The 24,945-nt window shown below is 39.8% G+C and overlaps 1 protein-coding gene across 1 annotated transcript in view; it reads left to right on the top strand.

Annotated features, from left to right (window-relative positions):
- dok6 (docking protein 6) overlaps positions 1-23,668 on the top strand; it is a 44,271-nt gene extending 20,603 nt beyond the window's left edge. Inside the window, exons 2-8 of the mRNA XM_022744342.1 lie at positions 3,455-3,562; positions 7,891-8,005; positions 11,532-11,651; positions 14,882-15,071; positions 15,480-15,618; positions 16,826-16,931; positions 23,474-23,668. Coding sequence (XP_022600063.1) covers positions 3,455-3,562; positions 7,891-8,005; positions 11,532-11,651; positions 14,882-15,071; positions 15,480-15,618; positions 16,826-16,931; positions 23,474-23,628 — 933 coding nt within the window. The 3' untranslated portion in view covers positions 23,629-23,668. The remainder of the gene's footprint in view (positions 1-3,454; positions 3,563-7,890; positions 8,006-11,531; positions 11,652-14,881; positions 15,072-15,479; positions 15,619-16,825; positions 16,932-23,473) is intronic.
- Positions 23,669-24,945: the final 1,277 nt, after the last annotated feature.

Here is a 24,945-nt window from a genome sequence, read left to right as displayed (position 1 = left end):
ACTGGTCATACCCCTAAAAGTCAATGTGAACACTAAAGTCTTTTTATTCATCTGCACTATTTTTCACTTGTGGTGTTTCATTGAAATAAAGCTGGATTGATTGATTGTGAGTCATGGTGTGAGAGGACCTGACTTCTAAATAAGAGACAAACAAACAAGATTGTAACTTGATGGAAGTTAAATAAAAGATTCAATGCTCAAAGGACCGGACATTAAAAAATGCATCCAATCACATGATGTTGTTGATGAGTTACAGGGGCCTTTACAATCACACAGCCTGTGGAAACAAAGTTGGGTGGCTGGTGTCTGCTCACTGCAGCAATCAAAGCCAGAGGCATTGTTGCATTTTGGCCACAAGCCTGCCATTTCGCTCATGTAAACATTCCAAATTCAATTTTGTTTGTAGTTTTCTTTATGCATGGAATATTATTTTGTCAAACTTTGTCCAGTGACAGCTTTTCCATACCTAGTTTGTGTAATTGACCACAGGGATACCACAGGTGGGTGGGTGGCGGTGGAACTGCTTTTCACACAGAAGTAATAGAAACAAAAAAGCTCAAAGAAAAAACTAAGATGATTTCATTTCCACCAGAGCTGTCCTGTGTTTTTTCCTGGAACTGGTGAATTTGTTGTGCCAAGCAGTGTATTCGACACTGTTCTGCCATTAAATGAGTCACACCAAACCAGCAGAGAGTCTCATTCATGTCTGTGTAATTACAATCAGTGTAAGAGTGTCTCTGAATAAGACCCAACAGCAGCCCAAGAATAGGACTGCCTTGACAAAACATTGACAACTATGGAACTGGCAAAATTAAGCCCTCTCCATTCATACCCCCTAGTTCTTATTATGCACAAGCTATCTCACTGAGCTTGCTTTTGTGCTGGTATAATTACTTAATCTGAGCACTCCTAGGGTGAATTACTTTGTGTGCGGCAAGCAGGCAGCATTGCTTTGACTCAGGCTCCCAAAGGGGAATTGAGGCTAGCTTTAATTTTAGTGTTTTAAAGACACAAATGTGGTAATGGCCATTGTCAAAGGGGATTCATATCTATTCCTGTGTTTCTGTCAAAACTGCAGTCTTGTTGCATTTTTATAAAGAATATTACAGAAATAAATACACTATGTTCAATCTGGAGAAAGACTTTATCGCCCCCTTGTTTCCTTACTTCTTTAAAGCGTTTTATGGACAGTGTAGAGGATCATCCACAGTGCATTAGTGAGTGTGTAGTGCACTATTCTGTGTTGTTTGCTGTTTATAATGTTCCTGGGCAACACTTAACTAGAATGGGGGCCCATCAAGGCAGACCGATAAGGACCTAGGGATCCACTCTAGTCAATTACTGCAAAGTGCCAAGTTCAACTCAGTGGGCCTTTTATGAAGCACACCAGCTGAGTAAACAAATTAATCGTACATCCATGGTTCCCCAACACAACCATGCGGCCCAGGGCAATCATACATCAGGCAGAGTGATAGCAGCTGTCTCCACCAGGAAATAGAAGGGTCCTACTATTAAAGATAGGCACCCACATAGGACTCATACACTATTGGCCATCACACTTATTCTCCATCTCAATAGCACTGTTCTATCTGTATTGGGTTTTTACACCTTGACACCGGCTGTTTAAAGGGGGAGGGTGCGTTTTGGATTCCTGTCATTTCTAAATACGTCCCAAGTATAAGCCTATAAATAATTGGCACAATGGAGCAAAGAGCCAACAGCTTGTCCAGACATGGAGTAACAATAATAGACTCTGTACAATCGAACAAAAGAAAATTTTAGAGGGAAGGCTTGATTTCTTTTTTTTCTTCTTTTTTTGTGTGTTTATATTATTGTGGGAGTGTGTTTGTATGAGTGCACTTGTGTGTTCCTTTTCTTGATATGACCTTGAAGTAGTCCGATATACAACACCCTGTATTTGTGTCTTTTTCCACTGGCGGATGGGCCAGACTGTGGTCCAGTAATCAATACAATGTACAGTAATTTGCTGCACCAGAGCAAGAGCGAGAGAGGAAGAGAGAGAGTGCGCATATCTGTGTGTCTGCACATTGTGTGGCAAGAGAAACTGAAAGTGTGTGTGCTCCAAAGCCTTTAGTAAATGGAAGCACATTACTCCAGGTTGAATACAAGTCTTGAAGTTGTTAAGCTCATGTACAATTGTTCAAAGCTCTCAGCAACAAGACCTTGGGTGAATTGGTTTTGCTCTAATTTCAATTCTTGAACAGTATTTGCTTGTGTATGCACACATATAATGCTGCTTATTGTTTGCCATTTCAGGCCACATTTCCTTTATTGATAATAGATTAATAAACTAGTCAATGCACAAAGCAGCTGGGAAATAAATGAATAAATAAACAGTTAATAGTTAGAGTTAATAATATACCCAGAATTTGGGATATTAATTAATAAGAACAAAAACTGTAAATAAAATATTTTTATTTTTACTAACGTACATTTTTTCCCTGCAAAATATTTTTACAAATTGAACATCTAATTCCCTTATGTAGTTGATGGTGCTTTGGTGGGCATGGCTTTAAAATGTAAGATTCACAGCTAATTCTAAATAACACAAGAAAAAGCAAATCACTGGTGAGAGGCTTCTTTCTGTTTTGTTTGGATTCGAGCTGGCTTCCCTCTTGCTCTTGTTGCATATTTAAAGTGTATCTCTGTATAATCTTCTGTTCTGTTTAATTTATTTCATTTATTCCAGTGAGCCCATAATACTCCCGCATTACAAATTCCATGCATGCAATCAAAGAGAGGAGTTACTGTTGCCACTGTCCACAATGAAAGCATTTACTCCACGTACTGAAACTCTGGTTGTCACAGTCGTCTCAGTATATTATCTAAATTCACAATCAATGAGATTAAAACATTTGAATTAAATATATTAGAAGTTTTTGATTCATGAGGCACAATAGTTTAATTTCCTGTCTAAAGTTTTCTGTTTGTTGCTTTTATTCTCCCAGAAAATGACATTCTCTAGGAATCATCTTGCTTAAGTACATAACCAGGATAAGAATCAATGTTATCTATTTTATGTCAGTGCTTTCCAATCGTAAACGACAGGAATGAACCCAAAGGCCGATCTATATTTTGAAAAGCGTACACAGCTGCTCTAATGTGGTCACTTGCTTTGATGTTTGGAAATTTTGCTGAGGTGGATTTTAGTGGTTAATAACAAGCTTGAATTTTATATGGTAGCTGGCACTGATTTCCCTCTCTGCTTTGGTGTAGCAGGAGTAGATTTTTCTGTCTTTGTTAATCTGATTTCATCTTGACCTCTCTTGGTCTAGTTTTTTATTTTTATTTTTTATGGTTACGATGAGCAGACTTCTCTGGACAGTGAGTTTGTCTTTCGCTGTAGTTTGTATCTCCAGTTACCATAGTGTATTTCTTTGCTTCAGGGCAGTTGTGTTTCTGTAACGGGGCTGCCATCGTTCTCTGTTGTCAGATCTTCCGGAGGTGTTGGCTGGTGTTCAAGAAAGCCTCCAGTAAAGGACCCCGCCGGTTAGAGAAGTACCCAGATGAGAAGGCAGCCTACTTCAGGAGCTTCCACAAGGTAAACACACGAGACTGAAACACATCCTAAATTTCATTCGGATCACTCATTGTCATTCAGTATGTCTAAATCTATTGTCTTATCTTGTCTGTTTTATGTCAATGTCAATGTCAGAGAATGCCCAACAGGTGGGGTTTTTTTTTAGCATCCCATAAATTACTTCGACAGTTAATTAATAATAAAAATTACCACATTAATTCATCCATAATTGATTAATCAATTAATTAACAAGTATTTCAATTTCTAAATAAATTTTCAAGCCAAAATGCTGTATATTCCCTTGTTTTTCCATTGTGTCAATTGTGGGAAGTTGCTGCTTTTCTTTATTTTCTGTGATCACAAACTAAATATATTTCAAAAAATGTATTTCTTAAAAGGTGCCCTTGGGCTTTAGGAAATTATGATGGGTATTTCTCACTATTTTCTGACATTTTAAATTAATTAAATAATTAATCAAGAAACTAATGCAAGCAGCAAATTAGTTGAGAAATAAATAGTTGGTTTCAGCTCTAAATAATAAAAAGCTGTTCTCTAAAATCAAAGTTTACACAGTGCTTCACAAGAAAAGCAAATACCGTGAAAACACAAAGCACTAAGAGGATGTTGTGTCTGGAGCTTTGTGCATCTTTATGATTTTTTTTATTTTTGTGTGGTATAGAAGTCATGTTTCACTAGGCAAAGGGTTTGAATTTACATTTTTATTGTTCATGGTGAGGCCAAAGGACACTGATCAGTCAATCCCTTCAACGATTAAGGTCATGCAACATGTAGTGACCAGAGTGCCATGAAATTAGGAATCAGTATTCATAATATCCAGAGTATGATTCCCAATGATTTGGTGACACCCTGACCTTTTCTCTAATGCATTTTAAAACCCACGTATACCACTAAAGCTCCAGTGGATCTCCTCATGTTAATTAAAACAACAGAAAACATGTTCCAGTAATGTTGTCATATGACGTGATCAAAGTCATGGGATTCATATAAAATGCAGTACTCATTCTGAGATTAAGTCACTAAAGTTGGGTGCTTTTTACACTGCATTAAACCTATGGAATAAATGCTGTGACTGAGCTCTACACTGTATTACACAGACCTATCAAGCACCTTGTCCATTTTCATATAAAAAGTTATGTCTGTTGGCTACAGATGATGGAGTTAAGGACCTATTAAGATACATTTTGCAACTTCATCTAGTCCTGTGGGGCCTTTTCCCTCCATTTTGAAAGTAATAATCCAGAATAATATCTCTCTCCCTGCCTCTTAAGCCCTTTGAAATACTCTAATTATGGCTCATTATCATGGTGAGGGGAGATGATGTTAAAGGAGCAGCACTGTGAACCGTGTGTTACAGTAATGAAGGGAGATAACGGCAGATGATAGCGGACTTTGACACCAGGTTTCTTATGTGGATGTAGTTTGACAGTTGATTTTGTACTCTGTAACAGTCTTCTACTACTCTGTGATTATGAAGTTTACATTTTCTGTAAACACCTCAATTTCCCAGAATGCAATTGTGCACAGGCTCTTACCTGAGAGATGATATAGGAAGGTGTTTTAATCCACTTTGTTAGAGTCCCTCGCTACTACAGCATCAGCCATGTATCGTGAATGAAGTATCTCCCTGCCTACTAAATCATGCTGTCACACGGGACATCCTGTGTGGCTGTAACCCTCCCCACCAGAGGCATCTCACACTCCCAGCGCTGGACTGAGCGATGAGTGCACACATGCACCAGTGCATCTGGTAATGCATCGCCACAAAGATCAAGAAAGGTCCCGTCTGAGGGCTTCATTCAAAGCTGCAGTGCTTTGGGAGGAAATAGGCTGCACTGGTGGCTGATTTACAGAATCAACACAAAGGGGATTGGTTTTTCTTCCCACTTTTTTTTCTGCCCCCCCCCCCCTGTGCAGCTTTCTCTGTCTGAGGAACGCTGGTCCTTGAATATTTTTAGCAATATTTTTAGCCCTTTGAAAAAGTTGTTTTTCTGTGTGCTACATTTTTCTAGCTCTCCTGAGCCTCTGACAGAAACAGTTAAAGTGGAAAGATGGAGTCTTATTTAAATGTCTAAATACAGACGTGCATATGGAAGTGGAAATAACTAGTAAAGACTGTTTTTAGCTGTTAGTGACGTCAGTTGGTTGATCCACCACTTTGGTCTATATTATAATATCTCAGCAACTATTGCACAGATTAAGTTGAAATTTTGTACAGACATTTGTGGCCCCAAGAGAGAGACAGAGACACGTTTGGCTTTTAGTCTAATTTCTCAACAACTGATGGATGGATTTCCATGAAAATTGATACACACAATAATGTCCCACTAAGGATCAATTGCACTAGTACTTTCATTTATGACTAAGTGCCTGCAAAACTACGGTCATGACATTCTCATCAGCCTTATCTGTAGCTAATGTTAGCATGCTAGCAGGTGCTTAACTAAGACGGGGAACATGGTAAACGTTACACCTGCTAAACATCAGCACTTTAATGTGCTGACATTAGCGTACAACTCTTAGCGCTCCTGTCCCTTGTGGTGCATTCACGTAATATCGGCAGAATGGGAAAAACGAGAATAATGGCAGCTTTTCTGACGTGGGAGTGTTCACGTATTTTTTCAAGGTGGTTAGCCCTCTTGCTAACCGTGTAGTCACACCAGATAAATAACCCAAATTGGCTGCTTTTGTTGTGTTATGAATTAATAGCAGTTTGTTACCAATTGAAACCAGATACAAACATTGTGTATATGTCCTGTAAGATTGTATTAGCATGATATTATAGTCAATATTAGACTTTATGTTGATGTAACTGCCAGTGGTGATGCATTTGGAGCCATTCTGCCAACAGTTTGACATGTTCGCAGTTCTTCTCACAAAGTGGGACATATTACTGTCATAAATTTCTAATATCTCTGACGGTTCCCGCATGGTTGCTTGTAATATGGTTTAAACGATATGATGTGAGCGCGGCGTAAGTACAGCCTGAAAAAGTCGCCAGCCTGGCTGTCGACTGTTGGTCCTCTTAATATGAGATTTATGTTACACCTTTGAATAAAGAAGAAGATGGAGAGGAAAGAAGAGGAAAGGAGATTCACTTTGCTCAGACTCTAGCGCCTTAGGCTGGGAATGCACCCAAATCTCTCCCAGCGCAGCTACACACACACACACACACACACACACACACACACACACACACACACACACACAAACACACACACACACATAAAGGGAGGATAAAAAATGCACAGTTACGCACTAAACACAAACAGAGAAAGAGATGAGAAGCTGGTGGAATTCACGGCTCAGAAAGTCCCACTGTTGATGCTTACTTTGTGTCAGTTATATGTATGAATAGCCTGCCTGAGGACAAATAAATACTGTATCTTCACAGAAAAAAATCACCTCATCTCATATGAAATATTTAAATACTGTCTTTGAAGGGGATACGAAATAACAAATGAAAAATATCTCCAATCATTCAGTATAAATAGCCTCCTCTCCCCTTTCTCGTCATTTTGTGTTTCCTCGCTTTGTTGTTGAAAATACTACACTGAATCTCTGAGCAGGGGATATCTGACAATAGAGGGGAAATTTATTATACATGATGTTATCAAGCAAAGAAATCTGTAGTCCACATATGTTATTAGGTTTGCTCTTTTAACCTCAAACAGTCAAGCTTTACTATACGGGCAGGGAGCCCAGCTAATTCATTCCCAACAGTCTGGCAAAGGGCCCACAGTTAGCACACAATGGACTACAATAATGTAATGGGCCTTATCTCCCAGGCGTAGTGAACACAGAGAAGACTGTTGAACAAAATGGCCTGTAAATGCGGGTTATATTCAATTAAATGTAATCTTCTCTTTTTTTTCATTCGCGATCAATCTCCTGGTAAAGTGATTTAGATGCTTTTGATCGCAGTCCTCCCTATTGTGTGCAAAAGCAGCTTCAAGGAGAGTCTCTTGAACAGTGGGTGCATAGTGTATGTAGTATGAGCCTCAGGTCACATTTACTCATAAAGCGCTTTTAAAATAGATAGCAGTACATTACATATTACATGCTACATTGCAGCAGGCATCCAGCTAACGTCATGTGTGATTTCTTACTTTTTGAAAAGAGCTTTTTGTAATCAGCAGAATAACTACTATTATTTATGAGTCCCTTAAGATCTCCTACATTTCTGTTTTACTTTGCCATCCTTCATATGCTAAGCCTTCAACTACTATTGCACTTTCAGCAAAGCAGTGCAAGATGGCAATTCAGCCTTGCTGCTGCTGGCTGTGTTCATTCATGTAATGTGCTGCTGCCACTCTCCCCTTCCTCCTTAGATCACCGAGCTCCATAACATCAAGAACATTACCCGGATGCCACGGGAGACAAAAAAGCATGCAGTGGCGATTATCTTCTGTGATGACACGTCCAAGACGTTTGCCTGTGAATCAGGTAAGTTCCTTTTCCTCCATTTAAATTTTTTTTGTCTTTTTCAGGAAGGGAGGAAAGAATCCACTATCAGGATTTTTTTTTTTTTTGGCATTCTAAGACCTGTGTTGGATTAGGACTGGAGGGCTGGTTTGTTAAAAGTCTGGCAAGAAGTTGATGAAGAAGCAGAAGCAAAAGGCAAAAAGAGAAAGAAAGAGCTGAAAGAAGCAGGGGAAAATTGGAGTTTGGCCAAGTGATACTCATTTGCCGCTATATTAAGAAGTGGGAGGATCTGTTCCGAAATATTGATCTTGATATTGCAGGTATGAAAAACGATATTGGCCATCGTTTGCGGTGTGTTTCAACCCCATTATGGACTGTAACAACAGAGATTGCTTCTAATACGTGGACAGGAAGCCGGATGATGGGCGCAAGGTTGGCTGAGATGCAGTAGTCCATTCTTAAGGTGCAAATGCTGGATGTGAAGAGGCTAGATGAGGTGGATGTACGTTAATGTGCGACCACTAAACAGACGAGCATGAACATCTCAATCTTCACTCCAGCCTTGTGAGTGTGTGTGCACATGTGTGATGATGAAATACTTTGCCGATGGAGAGATGCATCAATAAACCTCGGGGGGAAGATTATTGAACTTAGAGTGGTGAAGTCTCTTTTACTCTATTACACGTGATTGCTCACTCTTTCTCTTTCTCTCTCTCTCTTGGCTCATTTCCATGTCCAGAGCTTTCCCTCTCACACCACCATATGGATGTCTTTATCAACCCATGTCGACTGACCTCCCATAGTCCTTCACTTCCTACGCCCTCCTTACATTTCACCCCTCACTCCCCGGCATATATATATATATATAAATTTTCTTATTTGAATCAGTTTCTAAATTATGTAAATACATCACAGGAAAATGTAGTAGATTTTATTAGCTCATATTGCCAGGTCCAGCTGGGTCAGGTTACATGAGAGCTTACCTACAGTGGATGCTAATTTGGCATATAGCCTTTCTACTGCAGCGCAATGTCAATGAGAGTTTGGATCTGAAAACTGAACCTGGCAATTGGAAAGCAAACTGCAAGCCTGTTTGAATATCTTTATACAGATATGCCAAAAAAACATCATAAGTGTTGACTGTTTTCTAAAAGAAAAAACAAGGTAATTAGGCCTCATGAAGATCTCTTGATATTTTATTTTTAAAAATAACTTTTTGACGCCTCCACCTGAGCAGTGTCATGATGTTTAGCATGCTGTCAATGAAACAAGGCGCTGAACAAAAGACAATAACGGATCTTACACTTTTTGACAGTTGTGTGCTTTGGATGCATCTGTCAAGTATGAGCCATAAAGAGATACAAGGGTGTGACCTGCAGATCTGAAAGAGATTAGATATGAATAGTACCGAATGAGTCTAAACTTAAATTCCACAGCTGAATCAGATCCGAGAAATTATTAAGACAACTGCATATGTATATCCCATTTGTCTGTCAAACCACAGCCTCTTGTAGAAAGCAGGAAAAATAAGATATCCTGACTCTCATTATTCGATCCTCACATACTCTCTTATTCCAACCTCATTTTCTTTTCTTTTCTCATACGCTCTTCGCTAACATTAAATGCCTCTCTGTCCTCTTCTATCACACACCTACACCTCCTCACAGACAGAGAGACATCCTCCTACCATATTTCGTCATGCGTGGCACATAGACTAGCAAGGCTGCCTCAGTGCTGATGAAGTGTTTGTTTAGCCGATTTTCCACTCAGTGGCCTTAAAAATGTGGGAGTTTAGAGGCACTTAAAGGCCATAGTAACTGACTGAGAGGAGCTGAATCTGGGCAGGCATGAGCAGGAAGCTAAAGTGCAGAGCTGCTGTAGCTGTCTGTGTGTCTGTGTGTGTCTGTGTGTCTGTGTGTGTGGGTGAGTGGGTGGGTGCATCTGTGTTTCTGCATTCTGTTGTGTGTGAATGAAGTGCTTCAGGCTGCAGCAGACCTTTCCTTCACCCTGCAATGTTGTGTAGATCTGTCCCATTGGACACTAGAGTTGATCTGACAAACAGGCTGTCTCTCTACGCCAGCGATTACACAAGCTAGTTTGAAATGAATGAAGTGAGAATACGTCTCCTCACACATAAGCATATGATGATTTTTGATTAATAGACACAGAAACATTCCCACACTCGCCGGCGTGGCATTCCCATACTTCCATGTGTCTCTGTACACATCACTGGCCACATATCCCAGAATTCCACAGGGCCCAGAGTTAAGGAGCTTCACAAAGATAAACAACTCCAGCGTTTGCCTCATTTCATACCTCAGTAACTCTCACCAAAAGCTCACATAAGACAATTGGAAATCTTCTCCATTGTAAACACAATTTTTTTCTGACTTAACAGGAAGGAAAATTGGTATTCACACAGACTTCCAGATTTGATTCATGAAATTTGTCCCTACTTACCGTCCAATTAAAAAAATTCCGTCTCTCAGTAAAAGCCCTCTCTCCTTTTAGTGCCAGCTGTCACGTGTGGTAGATATAACTTTCCACACAAATCCCAGTCTTCAAACCCAGAAGGCTTCTTTAAAAAGTGCCAGTAATCATAATTGTCATGATTTAGTCTAAAATATTACAAAATTACTATTCCTATGAACCCCCAAAGGAACATTTTTAAAAAATGCTTTATTTGCTCTCTTGCCAAGAGTTTAAAGATTGAAATCTCATGCCTCTATGCTAAATTCGTAGCTACTGCCAACAGCCAGTCATCTTAGCTAACCCCCCTGTAAAATGCCAACGTTCTCTGCTTCAGCTTTAGTATTTATTAAACAAACAAGAAATTACATGTCAGTTAGTGAGCTGGTATTTGTTGCTCCTGGAAAGCTCCTAACTGTTTCATCGTTTCCAGTCTTTGTGCTAAGCTAACAGGCTGCTGCTGCTGCTAGCTTCAATAACATGATAGTGGTTATATATTTACCCATCTAACTTTTGACAAGTAAGCAAATAAGCGTACTTATTCCTTTAACCATCTCATTATATTGAAATTTTATTTATCTTGTTTCATATGTACATTTTCTTTTTAAAAGGATAATGCTAAAACCCTTGTTCAAATTGTAACATAGGTTTTTGACTGAACAGATGATCACTAGTTTAAGTTGTGACTTTAGCCATATTGTTACTTATAATTTACAGCCTTGGAACTGAGTATTGGCAAAGGAGGGAGGAGAAACCTAGCGTTCATCTGTCATTGGCTGTTGCTGAACCCAGTGCCTCTTTTAATCTACAGCAAATCGATCAGATTGATTTTTTTCCCCAGTGGTTTCTGTTAGCTGTACTTATGTCCTGTGCATCTATTCTTTTATTTTGAAATTTCTTGGGTGATTTATGTGTATATGTGCACGTGTATGCGCACAACACACTGCAGGCAGCACAGACGTAGCAGTATAATCTGGACAACATGTTTTATTATGTCCACAGTGTTGGATATGGAGTAGGTGTGTGTTTTTGATGGTGGACATGCCTTAACGCTGTGCTGCTGTGTGGCTGTGTGCAGAGCTGGATGCAGAGGAATGGTGTAAGCTGCTGTGCATGGAGTGCCTGGGCAGCCGTCTCAACGACATCAGCCTGGGAGAGCCAGACCTGTTAGCAGCGGGGGTGCAGCGGGAGCAGAACGGTGAGTGCCCAATTAGTCCCTGCTAACACAGACAGCCATTCAGGGTCAATCTCTCTCACTCAGCCCGCCACCATGCAGTTAGTGCTTGCAGTCCGGGCCCGTATGTGTTAATGCAACTGAGCCCTCAGAGGGTTAGGGGAGCAGAACAGACACTGTCCAATTAGGCCTAGCTAATAGGGGCCATTTTTTGTCAATATCTGATCCGAAGTCCCCTGTAACTGTCTTTGGTAACATTAGGACGTTTGTTCAACTTCAGAAGTACATTTGGATGAGTGTGTGTTGAAGGAAACCTGTGTGTGTGTGAGTTAGAGCACAGGTCACAGGCTGTGGTTGGGGCTCTGTTCCAGGCCTAATGAGAAGTGCTGTGCATCACTGGCTTCCCTCATAATGAAGCTTGTCACAGAGATGGATGAGATTATGGCTCCTAAAGCCATGTGAAATAAATGTGCTTCCCCACATATTCCACTCACAGGAAATGGAAATGGAAAAGAGAGGACACAACAGGGCGCAGCTATCACAGTGGAGCTCATTCTCTGTAATTTGTAAACTCGCGGAGGAAATCGAAAAGGCAACAGGCAAAGAAGAGCAGTTTAAAGTTGTAAAAGGGCGAGTAATTGAAAAGAATGTGCCGTCATTTCAACCCATTTCATTTCACTGCAGCAGTAAAGTGAAATTGTATTCTTCAACATAACTTGGCCTCATTTTCTTAAGATATCAATACACACGTTTTTGACTGTGTTGTGGTGAACCAGCTGAACTGTAACAACACAATTTCTCTGTCTCTTCTTGTGGCTGAAGCCCTGCTGTTTGGTGCTCATAGAAAAGTTTCAGCGGTGTGTTATGGAGACAAACTGAGCCAGCAGCTCTCTGCTGCCTGTAATGAATGGAACAAGAGGCTTGGGCCTGCAACCACGTTTCAATTAGTAGCCCTCCCCAAACAGCAGGGGCTGATAATTAGATCAGAGTTCATTTTCACTGTCCCTAAAAATATGCCACACTATGACATTGCCATTTTCTATCCACAGCAGACACATGGCTTATTTTGAATCATTAAGCGTAATTAGTGAGAACTAATTTAGATTATGGAGAACTCTCTTCCTCTCTATCTCTTCCTCTCTCTTTGTCTGCCACAGAGAGTTAGTTTAAAGTGAACGGGGAGATCTGGTTCCTTGATCCCAAGCTCCAGCTCACTGGATGGCTGGTTAGACCCACTGTAGGGGAAGTCAAGTAAAGTACTATTTAAAATACTTTTATTAAAGGAGCCATATGAAGGTTTTGCTATTGCTACATAGCCAATGTTAGCATAAACAGTTGTTTATTTACAAATCTTGCCAAGAGCTTCAGCAATCGTTAGAATACAAGATACGTCTGAGCAGCGCTACTTCATCAGGATTGACTGGACGCTACAGTGACTCGGTATCGGAAAGTGACGAGATGGGCTGACCGGGCAAATTGGCGTGCTAGCTTTAGTAGAAGAAGTAATAGAAATAGAAGCAAAACAAGAGGGTTGTTTTCCACTAATGAAGACAGCTCTTGGTGAGTGAAGGAATGTAGTTCGTTGTTGAACTCACAACATTTCTTCTAGACTGGTGAGTAAACAGCTGTCAGTGCTAATGTTGACTATGTAGCAGCAGCAAAACTTACAAATAGCTCCTTTAAAGGTTGTTTTACTCTGTTATTGTCACATGACATGTAAAAACACAAAGTAAAAAGTAGGTCATGGTAGAAGTCAATTTACTGTGTTGTTAATATGTATTAGTATGCTATGGGCTATAGAATGGGCAGTTACATACAAAACACTTGACTCTATCCAAATTGGTGAGGCAAACCCCAATTGTTTGTTTCTGTATGCACAACGCTGATATCATATGGAAACTAAATATTGTCGCAGTCTTGTAGTAGTCACATCTTTTATTCTACCAGCCTCAGAAACTAAAAAAATCTAACCTTCCCATCCCTCTAATACTCCATATCTTAGATCCACACAGCAGAGAGTGAAGAGTAATCCATCACTTGATAAGAGCTGATCCCTTATCTTAATCTGGCTCTCATGCAACCCTATTTAAGATTTAAACAAAGCTACATCCCAAACTGTTCAATTTAGGCAACTTGATTTGAACTTTCATCCATCTGTGTCCTTACAAATGCAACTTTTTTTCTTTTTCGTTTTTTAACACCAGATGTTTTGCATACTTCTGGTAACCTCTGTGGTTTCAGTGTATAGCATCTGACAAATTGCAGGAAGACTGACTTATATCTTTAAGGGAGGTATATTAATGAATCTAAGGAAGAGTAACCTGTGTTTTCTGTTGCAAACAATAAATACTAAGTAAAGTAAATTCTTCTTCTTTTTCTTCTTCTTCTTCAAATTCCTTCCTGTACTTTGACTTTTTTTATGCATTACTATACTATGACTTTATGACTTACTATACTATGACTTTATGCCTTACTATACTATGACTTTATGCCTTACTATACTATGACTTTATGACTTACTATACTATGACTTTTTATGCCATACTATTCTATGATGTTTTTATGCCTCACTATACTATGACATTTTTATTTATTTATATACTATGACGTTTTTTATGCCTTACTATGGTATGACATTTAATTCCATACTATACTATGATGTTTTTATGGCTTACTACACAATGACTTTTTATTACTTGTTATACTATGATGTTCTTATATCTTACTATACTATGACTTTTCTATCTACCTTTTTTTCTACCTCCATAGTATGCAAATCTTGAAGGCGGCAGCTAGCTTAGCTTAGCTCTGTACAAACATCTAGAAGGAAGAAACAGCTAGCCTCAATACAAAGGTAATAAATAATTACAGGTACCTCCAGAGCTCCATTATAAAAATGAGATGTACTGTAAGTGTTAGAAAGAGAGAGAGAATAAGCTTAGCTCCTAAAATTTCTTTCCTTTCTCACAAATTAATGCAAATAACAAAAATATTTTAGACTCACATGGTCACTTTATAGAAGATAATACCCCTGAGTTTTTTACATGTAATTTTCTAATGCTGCCAGCACCACAAATGAAATAAAAACATTAAAAAAAAAAAACACAAAACAAAAATTCATTCACCTCCATTTTACTGGGATAAAGAGAGAAAGCAAGAGAAAGAAGATTATCTTCAGTTCTCAGTTTTCTTCACTGTTGAACAATTGAGAATCCCACTTACCTTTTTAATAAGTGCAGTGTCAATCTTTCCAGAACGTTTCAATGTGTACCTAATGCCCACCCCTAACCTGGACATCTATGGAGAGTGCACCATGCAGATCACCCATGAAAACATATACCTGTGGGACATTCACAACGCTCGCCTGAAACTCGTCATGTGGCCTCTCAGCTCCCTGCGCAGATACGGTCGAGACTCCACCTGGTTTACTTTTGAGTCTGGAAGGTGTGTACGCATGCAGATTTGTGCTTGTTTTTCTTGTGTTTGTGTCTGTGTGATTGAAATGTTGTCGGTGGGAGGGGGAAAAAATGTAGTTTTGAAAATGTCATAAAAACTTTAACAAAGCAACTTTGGATATCCAGAACATCCCAGGATATCAACATTTGCCGCAGAGCCCTTCAGGCGGTGATTTGACAGGTGCCTCTGTGCGTTTCTTTGTTTGTATACTGTATCTACTCGCTCGTGTGTGTGTGTGTGTGTATGTGTGTGCGTGCTTGACTTCAGAGTGCTATTTAATCTATGTGTCTCTCTGTAACATTCAACCATGCATATTTGTAAATCAGCAATCCAAGAGTGAGCGCGATCAAAGTGTGTGTACTTCTCTCTGTCTCTGTGTGTGTGTTCCTGGCGCAGGATGTGTGACACAGGAGAGGGTTTGTTCACGTTCCAGACGCGGGAGGGGGAGATGATCTACCAGCGGGTCCACTCGGCCACGCTGGCCATTGCCCAGCAGCATGAGAGGATGATGGAAGAGATGGAGAAGAGCTCCCAGGTACATTTTTACATATTCGGTTATTTATCAGATACCCACAGCAGCTCACAATGAGGCCAAAAGTGCTGCCAATATTAGCAACAGCTGACAATGAGTGCAAGTGTCAACATACCACAGCTCTAGGAACAATTATATAATGCGTAGATGTTGTGCGTCACCTTCATACAGCTGCTAAAATATCCTGTTGCACCTGATTCTAGAAGAAAGACTGCAAGATGCATTTGTTCAAGGATGGCATCTGTACACACGCACACACATGCACACACATGCACACACATGCACACGCATGCACACACATGCACATGCATGCACACACATACACACATCGTTTTCATTTTAAAAACTGCCTTGCATCTCTAGTATTTCAATGATTTCTTCACCGTCTTTTGATTTAAGCAGATCAAACAAGCATTTCATTGAGGCTGTTCAAAGAATTATTTTTAGAAACCAATGAACACAAAAGCAATAAATCATGATTTTCACACATGTTCAGACACAAACTCAACAATACGCAATTCTCTGTAGGTATTGATGCCTGGTTTCTCCCCCAAAAGCGCTGCCTTGGTCCAGGAGCCCTCTGACACCCCGTGGTCTTGGCGTCCGCTCCCTCCTTCCATCACAACATCCCCCCCCCCATCCCTTCCTTCCTCCCTCCTTCCTTCCTTCCTTCCTCCCCTGCTCCCCGCTATCATCTTTATTCTTTATTTATGTAGGCCTGCCTAGTGTTTGATGAGCCTTGACCATATGGCCTTGCTCTTGGACCCCACCATTTGGGAACATTTCCAAATGCAGCATTTACCCTCAGCTCTATAAATCACACGGGTAGCTACACAAAACTCACCAGTCGGGGTTGCAGAATGGGTGAAATAACATGTTTACTGCTGAGTAAGTGCAGATTTTTTTTTTCAGTAAAATATTGACATATTTCATATATTTCAAGTTGTTTTTTGACTTTAAGATGAAGCCTCTACTTTCACACTGCAAATGAAAAAAAAAAAAAATCTAAAACACACCATGCAGTGGCACAACATCATCATGATTCCAAATGAATCCTCATCTCACTCGCCAAACAGTCATTCACAGTGGAAACATGCCATTCAGCCAGCAATATACCGTACTATGCGCGGAGCAATTTCCCCTGCTGTGAATGAGTGACTGAGAGTGACAGAAAGTGAGAGTCACTGCAAGCTTCCTCTGTCTGTTTCAGATCCACTCCAGAGAGACACTAACCAAGTCCATCTCCCTGCCACGCAGCGCCTACTGGCAGCACATCACGCGTCAGAACAGCGTGGGAGATCTCTACAGTTACCAAGGTAGAGGCGTGAAGTTACTAATTATCATACGCACAGTGTTGCTATTTCTTTATCTGCTTGTGTCAGTGGTAAAGTGTGGAGCACACTGGATGAGGTAAAGGAAAGACAGGTGGAGAAGCAGGAAGACGCAGAGTGGAAATGTCATATGTTGCATCTGAGGGATTTCAAATTCAAGTTGTCACTTAATACAACCATGTCACCACATTTCTTAACCTCTGCAGTATCTTTGGTTGTGATGGGTGATAGGAATTATGAAAAAAATGAAATTATTTTGTCTTATATCCGTGTTCACTATCATCTAACTAGCTCGCTTCCTCAACCAAAAAAAATTGTTAAATCTTTGAATCATTGAATCTTTGTCAGGCATCAGATTTTATAAGCCACAGGCTGCAACAACAAATCAAAAGGGAACCAAGATTTTCATAACTGATACTCTGATACATGAATGTTTTTTGTTCAGTCTACCTCCACCATACGTAGACCCAATTTGAACTTCGTCTGTTGATAAAATAACAAATTTTTTTTTCTTTTCTATACTCCATTTTTATGATTTTTTTATTTTTTTATTTTACTGCTGATCTTAACATATTATTTGTCTAATTTTGAAGATATTTCTTATCAATTACTAATGTAATTATTCAACATGTTTGTGATTTGGCTCCTCTTTTGATTGGTTGCTGCCGCCTGTGGCGCTAGTGTGATGTTGTTGTTTCATATTGTGAGTCCGATGCCTGATGAAGGTCCATAACCGAAATGTTGTTTTGCTAATTAAGTGTTGACAATGTGCAGAATTTAAAACATTTTTTTATTTACACAGGTCAGTTTTAACACAGTCTTTCCTCTATAAATCAAACCTCCAAACAGGAACTCTTATATATATGTAAAAGTAACCTAAAAACTACTGAATTCCAAGATAAATGTTTTTATCTCTGAGGTCAACCTATCACGGACATAAATGAATCCGCTATCAAACTGTTTTGAACTGATTCAGACTGGTATTATTTCTGTTTTTCACTTCTTCTTTTTTTTTGTATGTGAAATAAACAATGTGTGTTCTTTAAAAATAAATGTATGTGCAAGTGAGGGAGAGATAAATGTCACCCGAAATACATTAATACCACAGGAGGTGCGTTATGGTATCCAGGCTCAGCACAGTATGTGGACTTAATGTACATATACATAAGAAAGAGTGTTAATGTGTGTGTGTATGCCAACATCTAGATGTAGACCAGAGGCAGAAAGGTGCTTAGAGAGCTGATGAGATTACGCTCTGTCCATGGTATTAGTTGATTAGTAGACTTATCTGAGGATTATAGGGCCTTTTGGCTTTCACTGATAGAGCAAAACAGAAAGCCAGGCAAAGATGAAAGTCACTCTGACGTCGTAATTTTCTTTTGAAAAGCGAAGGCTGGATTTTTTTTCATTATCATTTAATTGTGGCCTGATAAGCTTAAAAGCAAAATGTGAGTCTTCCATTCCAAACATCAACATGTTTTTACTCATATACGCTAAACAGAGAAGCTTCCACCTCAGGGTCATTATTTATAGGCCCAGTCTCTGTAAACTCTCCTTTTTAAACTCTTCCTCTCCAAACTCCGGCGAGCAGAGGAGCTCTTCTCTCATCCATCACCCTGGCATCTCCGCTGGTCCTCCCACACTTTCTCTGTGCGTCTGTCCGATTCGGAACAACCCTCCACCTTCTCTTGCTCATACACATTCAGCGCGACCATTATCTCCCCTCCTTCCCCATGAATAAATTGAATGCATCAGTGTGTTTGAGGACGCAGGTCTCGTCAGACAAGGAGGACGACAAGGTGATTCTAGGGAGTGACAGGAGTTTAACTCCTGTTGTGACACTGGGTGTTTGGACTGTGAAAGGCATGTCAGGAGAACCTCACCGACGTCAGGTGCCGGCGCTGCTTTTAAGCCATGCAAGCCATTCTCAGATGAGGACAGCCATGTACAATAATTGCGTTGATTCCTCATTGGCGGAAGGTGTCCTCCTCCCTGGAGCTCTTTTACATCCTATGTGCTGCACTGAGCACCTCAGTGACACCATATTCAAAATGTTCATTTGAACTGATTTTAACAATTGATTTAACTATTAGTTATATAAAAGTGGATATAGTTGCAGTATTTTTTTTTTTTTTTCATACAGCTGTCAGTGTTTGGACACTTTAACGAAGTCGACATTTGTACTACCACCACTTGGAGAGGCAGAAGCTGGACTTTAATCATTTAGTATCCCTTACTCTCAGCTATCGACTTTTAGCTTTCTATTTCAACTGTTTATCCATTACTTTTAGCCATTGTTTTTGTCATTACATTCAACTAACTATTTCAACTGTTTATCCGTAATCTATTTAACTATGCGTCTATTACATCTGCCTAATTAATTCAGATGTTTATTCATTCATTTTAGCTTACTACCTACCATTTATCTGCTCCATTCATCTAAGTATTTCAACTACTTATCCATTACTTTTAGCAATCTGTTTTAATTATTCACCGATTATTTTCAGCTATCTCAACCATTTATCTGTGAATTTGAGCTATCTACCATTTATACATTACTTTTACATCGATTTTTTTTTGTTCACCCATAACATTTACGTTACTGTTTGAACTGTTGATTCATTACTTTGTCCAACCAGTTGTCCATTACCTGTTTAGAACTACTCTGCATGTAGTTTTCATGCACATGTAGTATTCAGGTGTTACAGCTGTCTCAGTTTGTAGATTTAGTTCAATCAATCTTAATGTAATTTTAATTTCTATTTTGTCAAAGTGGCTGAGGGATTCTACAGTATTTCCAAGTACCCCCCTGGCAACCACAGAAATACCCCCTGGGGTACAAGTACACCTGATTGGGAATCACTGTTACTGTTACTGTGAGACACATACAGAGGTCATAGCTGCAGGTCACCTGTTTATAAAATCATTTTTCAATAGTAATGATACTTTTATGATTTGGTGCAAATAGAGGTAAGAAATCAGGAATTTGGACCATGATGGCTGGCTGTGTTTGCTTGGCTGTATCACTGAGTGCATGACGAATATCCAATCAGCACAGTCAATTTGCTGAGTCATGCTCGGGTTGCTTTCAAATACCCTGCGGGTGCGGGGGAATAATTAAGGAACACAGTTTCCTGTCCCGTTGAGGTTTATTCACCTATTTGTTTATTTCTTTGCCTCAGTTAATGGGAGACCTGGCAAGTGAAGTACTGTAACTCCTTTATTTTAATGTATTTCACATCTGCTTTTTATTTAGCTGGAAATGCCTCAAAAGTATATCCCAGAAGCCTTGTTTGTCATAACATAAAGTAATAATTGTCAAATGTGTTTTGTTTAAAAGAAGCAGAGGGATGTGGTGTAGAAAAAAAAAAACTAAACACTCAGCCTTGATCATCTTGCCGTATGAAACAAAATTCAACCTCCAGAGAGTTCACCTTTTTAATAAAACCTAAGATAGATGGTTTAATCTCCAGAAACCATACACTGTACAATGACAATGTACTCTCTACTGCCTTCCACCTCTACTCTCCTAATGTTATTCACTCTTTTGCATTTCAGTGAAACTGTTGTGTTCTCTGAGTTTGCTGATGCATAGAAATAAGTGCACTTTAAAGTTTTCAAGTTGAAAAAGCAAGGTGCCACGCCTGTCGGAAATGGTTCAATTACCAACTCTAATATTGGAATGGAAAAGCTACAAGAATGCTTGTATTTTTTCTTGGGCCCATTTTTATGTTTTTTTTTTTGCCATTTCACACACACACGCACACACACACACTTTCTGTCTCTTTCTCTCTCTCTCTCTCTGTCTCTGCATTTCATTGTGCTCCACAGTTTAGTGGCGTAGTATTAGCAATTCTAATGGAATGAAGCACGGTGCTTAGTTTGATCGGCTGGGAGTGATACGAGGGGATTTTACAGAGAGGGAGCAAGTATCAAAGGCACGGGGACAAGATGATAGGGGAGCGGGATGATAACACTATCTTATCTGCAACAGGCGACATGGAATATAGTAGATGTAGATGCAACAACTGAATCCCATGAAAAATTCATTACAGCCAGGTAAAACTGAGTTCAAGTGTTTTGGTCTCTGTCTGTATGCATGGAAAGTTTTTTTTTTTTATTTATTTTTTATCTCAGTCATCAACAGGCATTTATTTGAATCCAGATTTAAATGAACTGACCCGATCTTTAGGATGCATTGGATTGATCTTTTATTCCCTCAAGCTTATTGTTGTTCCTGTGGCTGGCTTACTACACACACACACAAAAAAAAACAAAACACAAAGCTGCATGTCAGCAGTCTTGCATAATCCAGGGTTTGTGGTGCAGGCACCTTCTCTTTCTCTGGTTACAGCTGTTACAGTGTTATCGCACGGTGAGGAAGGAAGGTGCAGACAGGTGTGTGTGTGTGTGTGTGTGTCAACATGTATGCATGAATAGCTCCTTGTGTGTCCGGGTCCACCATTGTATCTGTCCGTGTGTGTGTGTGTGTGTGTGTGCCCGGCCCAGCAGCTGCCACCCCAGGCCAGATAGGATGACATGACCTTCCCCAGTAATGAAAAGGCACTGACAAATCACTGTCTGCTTCTCATAGGGATAGGAGAGGAGGAGAGATGCTGACACTGTCTTCTCACTCTGTGTTTTTATCTTTTTTTTTTTTTTTTTTTTTTTTTTTTTTTGTGTGTGTGTCTACGTGTCTGTGTGTGTGCGCGCAAGCGTGTCTATATTTGTGTGTCCTGTCCAAAAGCGTGGCTCTCGTCAGGGGTCTGGCACCGCACAACAAACACCGCTGTTTATGACCAAGGAGATGATGAGATCTGCTTCACCCTCTCTGTCTGCACTGGGCTCCCTGCCTCTTTTTTTTTTCCAGCCCAAATTGGCCTTGGTTGAGGAGAGGGATTGTCTTGGCAAAGATGTGAAAAGGATATGCCTGGTTGCGCACCAGTCGTTTCAGCAATCTATTAAGTACAGCGGGGGAGGGGAGAGCAATACCACCCCACCCCACCCCACCCCCTGCTTTTTTTTTTTTTTTTTTTAACCTGTGTTTTTTCTAGAAACTGGACTGAGCTGCATTTAAAACCTAAGGCTGGAGTCTTATCTCATTTTTCTTTATTTCAGGGAGTGGTGGAAAGAAAAGACTAGCAGACAGAGCGGTGTACGTGTGTGTGTGTGTGCGTGTGTGTGCGCGTGTGTGTATATGACTCACCTGTTATGGCTGGGACTGTTTTGGTCTCCTCACACCCACACCGGCCCCTCTGAGCTTCCTCCTGCAAGCTGTTCACACAGGAAAATGCTCTTTTTGTGTTTTTCCTGTCGAGCGTCTTTCTTTACTTGTGCATCATTTCTCTTCACACTTTTTTTTTTTTTTTTTTTTTTTTTTTTTTTTACTAGACTGTGTCTGTTGGTCTGACACACACTCACACAAACCACTTGACATTGATTGGCTGACTGGGTCATGTTTAATATTCTATGTTGTGGTGAGTTGGCAGTGCGTCTCACCGATTCCCTTTGGTGGCATCATGACTGGCGCTGTGGGCTACACGCACGCATGCACACACACACACACGAACAGGAGAGGCTGCCTGTGTGTGAGTGTGAGTGTGAGCGTGAATGTGTGTTCACTATATTATGAATGATTTGCTAATAAGCTTTTCAGCACCAACAGCAGAAGAGAAAATTATCTCTTTGTCAATGTTGTCGGTACGGCCCTGGAAGAAAACAAAGTCAAATTTTAATTTGTTAATCAAATTTCAATTAACCTCTGCGCGTGAATTGATTCGAAATGTATGAAATGTATTGATATGCAGCAACTTCTCCTAGCCAGCTGCATAAGTAGGTACCACATATGCTATAGGTTAGTGTTGATTACAGTGTTGTGTTAGATTTTGCGCCTCCTGAAATATTGATCACTGGCCACTTCCTCCTTGTTCGGTGCATGATCAGCAGCCTGCCAGCCACTTTATTCTCAACCTACCTCAGCGCGCACATCTCCAAACAGCATTCTAATATATTATTAATGCTCTCACAGTTGCACAGAACAGCCCTCCACCCACGAGTATCCATTACTCCCTCTCAGTGCAGTTAACCAATATGCACTGCAGAACAAATTGGTCCAATTAATTTAAATTAAGGTGGAGAGGGAGAGAGCAGGGAACGAGAAGACAGCAGACAGTACCAGAAAATGAAGTTGTGTATCTGAGGTGAAAGGTTGATTTCCCATCACATCTGTTACTGTACAACTGCAGGTTTTATGCTTTTGTATTATCTTTGAACCACCTACAACAAAAGGTTCTGAAAGATCATTTCACCTAAAATGGGAAAGCCAGGAGCATCCAGTAATCGTCATTCCTTTATAAAGATATCAGCATGGACAGTAGCTAAGCAACAGTAATGCCATGAGTATGCTGTAGAAGAAAACAGGACATATTTTTTCAATGCAAGGTCCAGTTAAATGAAACAGATGAACTTAAAAAAAAGAAGTGCTCCATTAACTCTTCCTCCACTTTTTTTTTTTTTTCTCTCCACAGGATCCGGCCTGACAATGACTTTTATCCCCCGAGCACAGACATTTCCCAGCTTTCTGTCTGATGAGCCAGAACAGGAGGAGAGCCAGCACCAGGAAGAGGCACCATCACCCTCTAGTGGCTGTGAATCCAGTTGCAGCCTCAGACCCCTTCAATGACAGAGAATTGCTCGACCAAAACTGGACACTTTACCCACTACTGTAGAGAGGATGTAGAAATATGTATAGTGACGTGTAATATATCATTTCCTGGTGATACTTTAATAATAGTGTCAACTGTAGAGCGAGTGGTACATGAAGAGTTGTCCTAAAAAAAGATGTTTTTTTTTTTTTTTTGTATGTTGTGTGACAGCAGCAGTAGCTTCAAAGATTGCACCAAAAATCCTTTAAGTGTAGCTTTAAGGTGTTTTATGTTGCCATTAATCCAGCATGACCCCCATTTTTTTTTTTTTTTTTTTTTTTTTTTTTTTAAATCACTCCACCTCCACCTCACAAGAAGATACTGAGAAACCAAGGTCTGCTGTAAAACAACGTTAAAAAGGCTTTTGTTCTGAAAATGACAAAATCACATCAGGCTCATTCTAAGAATGTGCAGCCTCAGCAATCGTTTCCCACTTTTTTTTTTTTTTTTTACCATACTCTGTTTTCTCTCAAAAATGTGAAAGTGATCAATGCCTTACACAAAAACCGCTTGACTTTGATGGCAGTGATGAATCAGCGAAATCCCTAAATCGGTTACAACCAGCAAAAGGAAAAAGTCATTCAGAAATGTGCTTCAAGGATATAGGAGTGGACTGCCATGTCAGAAATGATAGAATGCAGCCTTCTCACAGCCATCTCTCCCATTAAACTGCCAACCTTACATTACACTGGCAGTGCAATTTGATTTTAATAGCTTCCTAGCTCTTCCCCAGCCTCATATACGCCATCTGATAACTGGTTCATTATTAAAAGGAGAGAAGTGAAATGTTGGTGACCTGATGGGGCGGGTTGTGCGAGGCAATAAAACATCATGGTAATTTTTAGCCTTTGGTATGTCATGTTCATACAAGATTTAAACTTAGAAAAAAATAGTAACATCAATATATTTCTCTGAGAAAAATGTGAACTCAGTAAAATACAATTAGTTTGATATTATTTGAAAATGCACTTATTTACTGTCTTGACAGAGGTTAGTTGACACTATTGATAGCACTCTCAAGTCAGTATCCTAAACATGTTAGCTTAGCCTACCATAAAGACTGGAAACATGGTCAAGCAGCTAGCATGGCTCTGTCCAAAGCACTGGTAGAACTACAACTTGTCACATTTACAGTTTATTAAAAATAAAAATTAAAAAATTAAAAAGAGGTATAATGTGTTCAGTAGTGAGCTTTAGAGGTACCAGTCTGTGGAGTTTGTTACTGACTGGGCCAAACTAACTGTTTGCTACTGTTTCTCTTTGTGCTAAGCTAACTAAGCTAACCAGCCGCTGGG

This window comes from Seriola dumerili, unplaced genomic scaffold (assembly GCF_002260705.1).
Source record: "Seriola dumerili isolate Sdu_G_001 unplaced genomic scaffold, Sdu_1.0 BDQW01000079.1, whole genome shotgun sequence".
NCBI classification, from domain to species: Eukaryota; Metazoa; Chordata; class Actinopteri; order Carangiformes; family Carangidae; genus Seriola; species Seriola dumerili.
The sequence above is the reverse complement of the archived record's forward strand: the minus strand, read 5'-3'. Positions and strand labels throughout refer to the sequence as shown.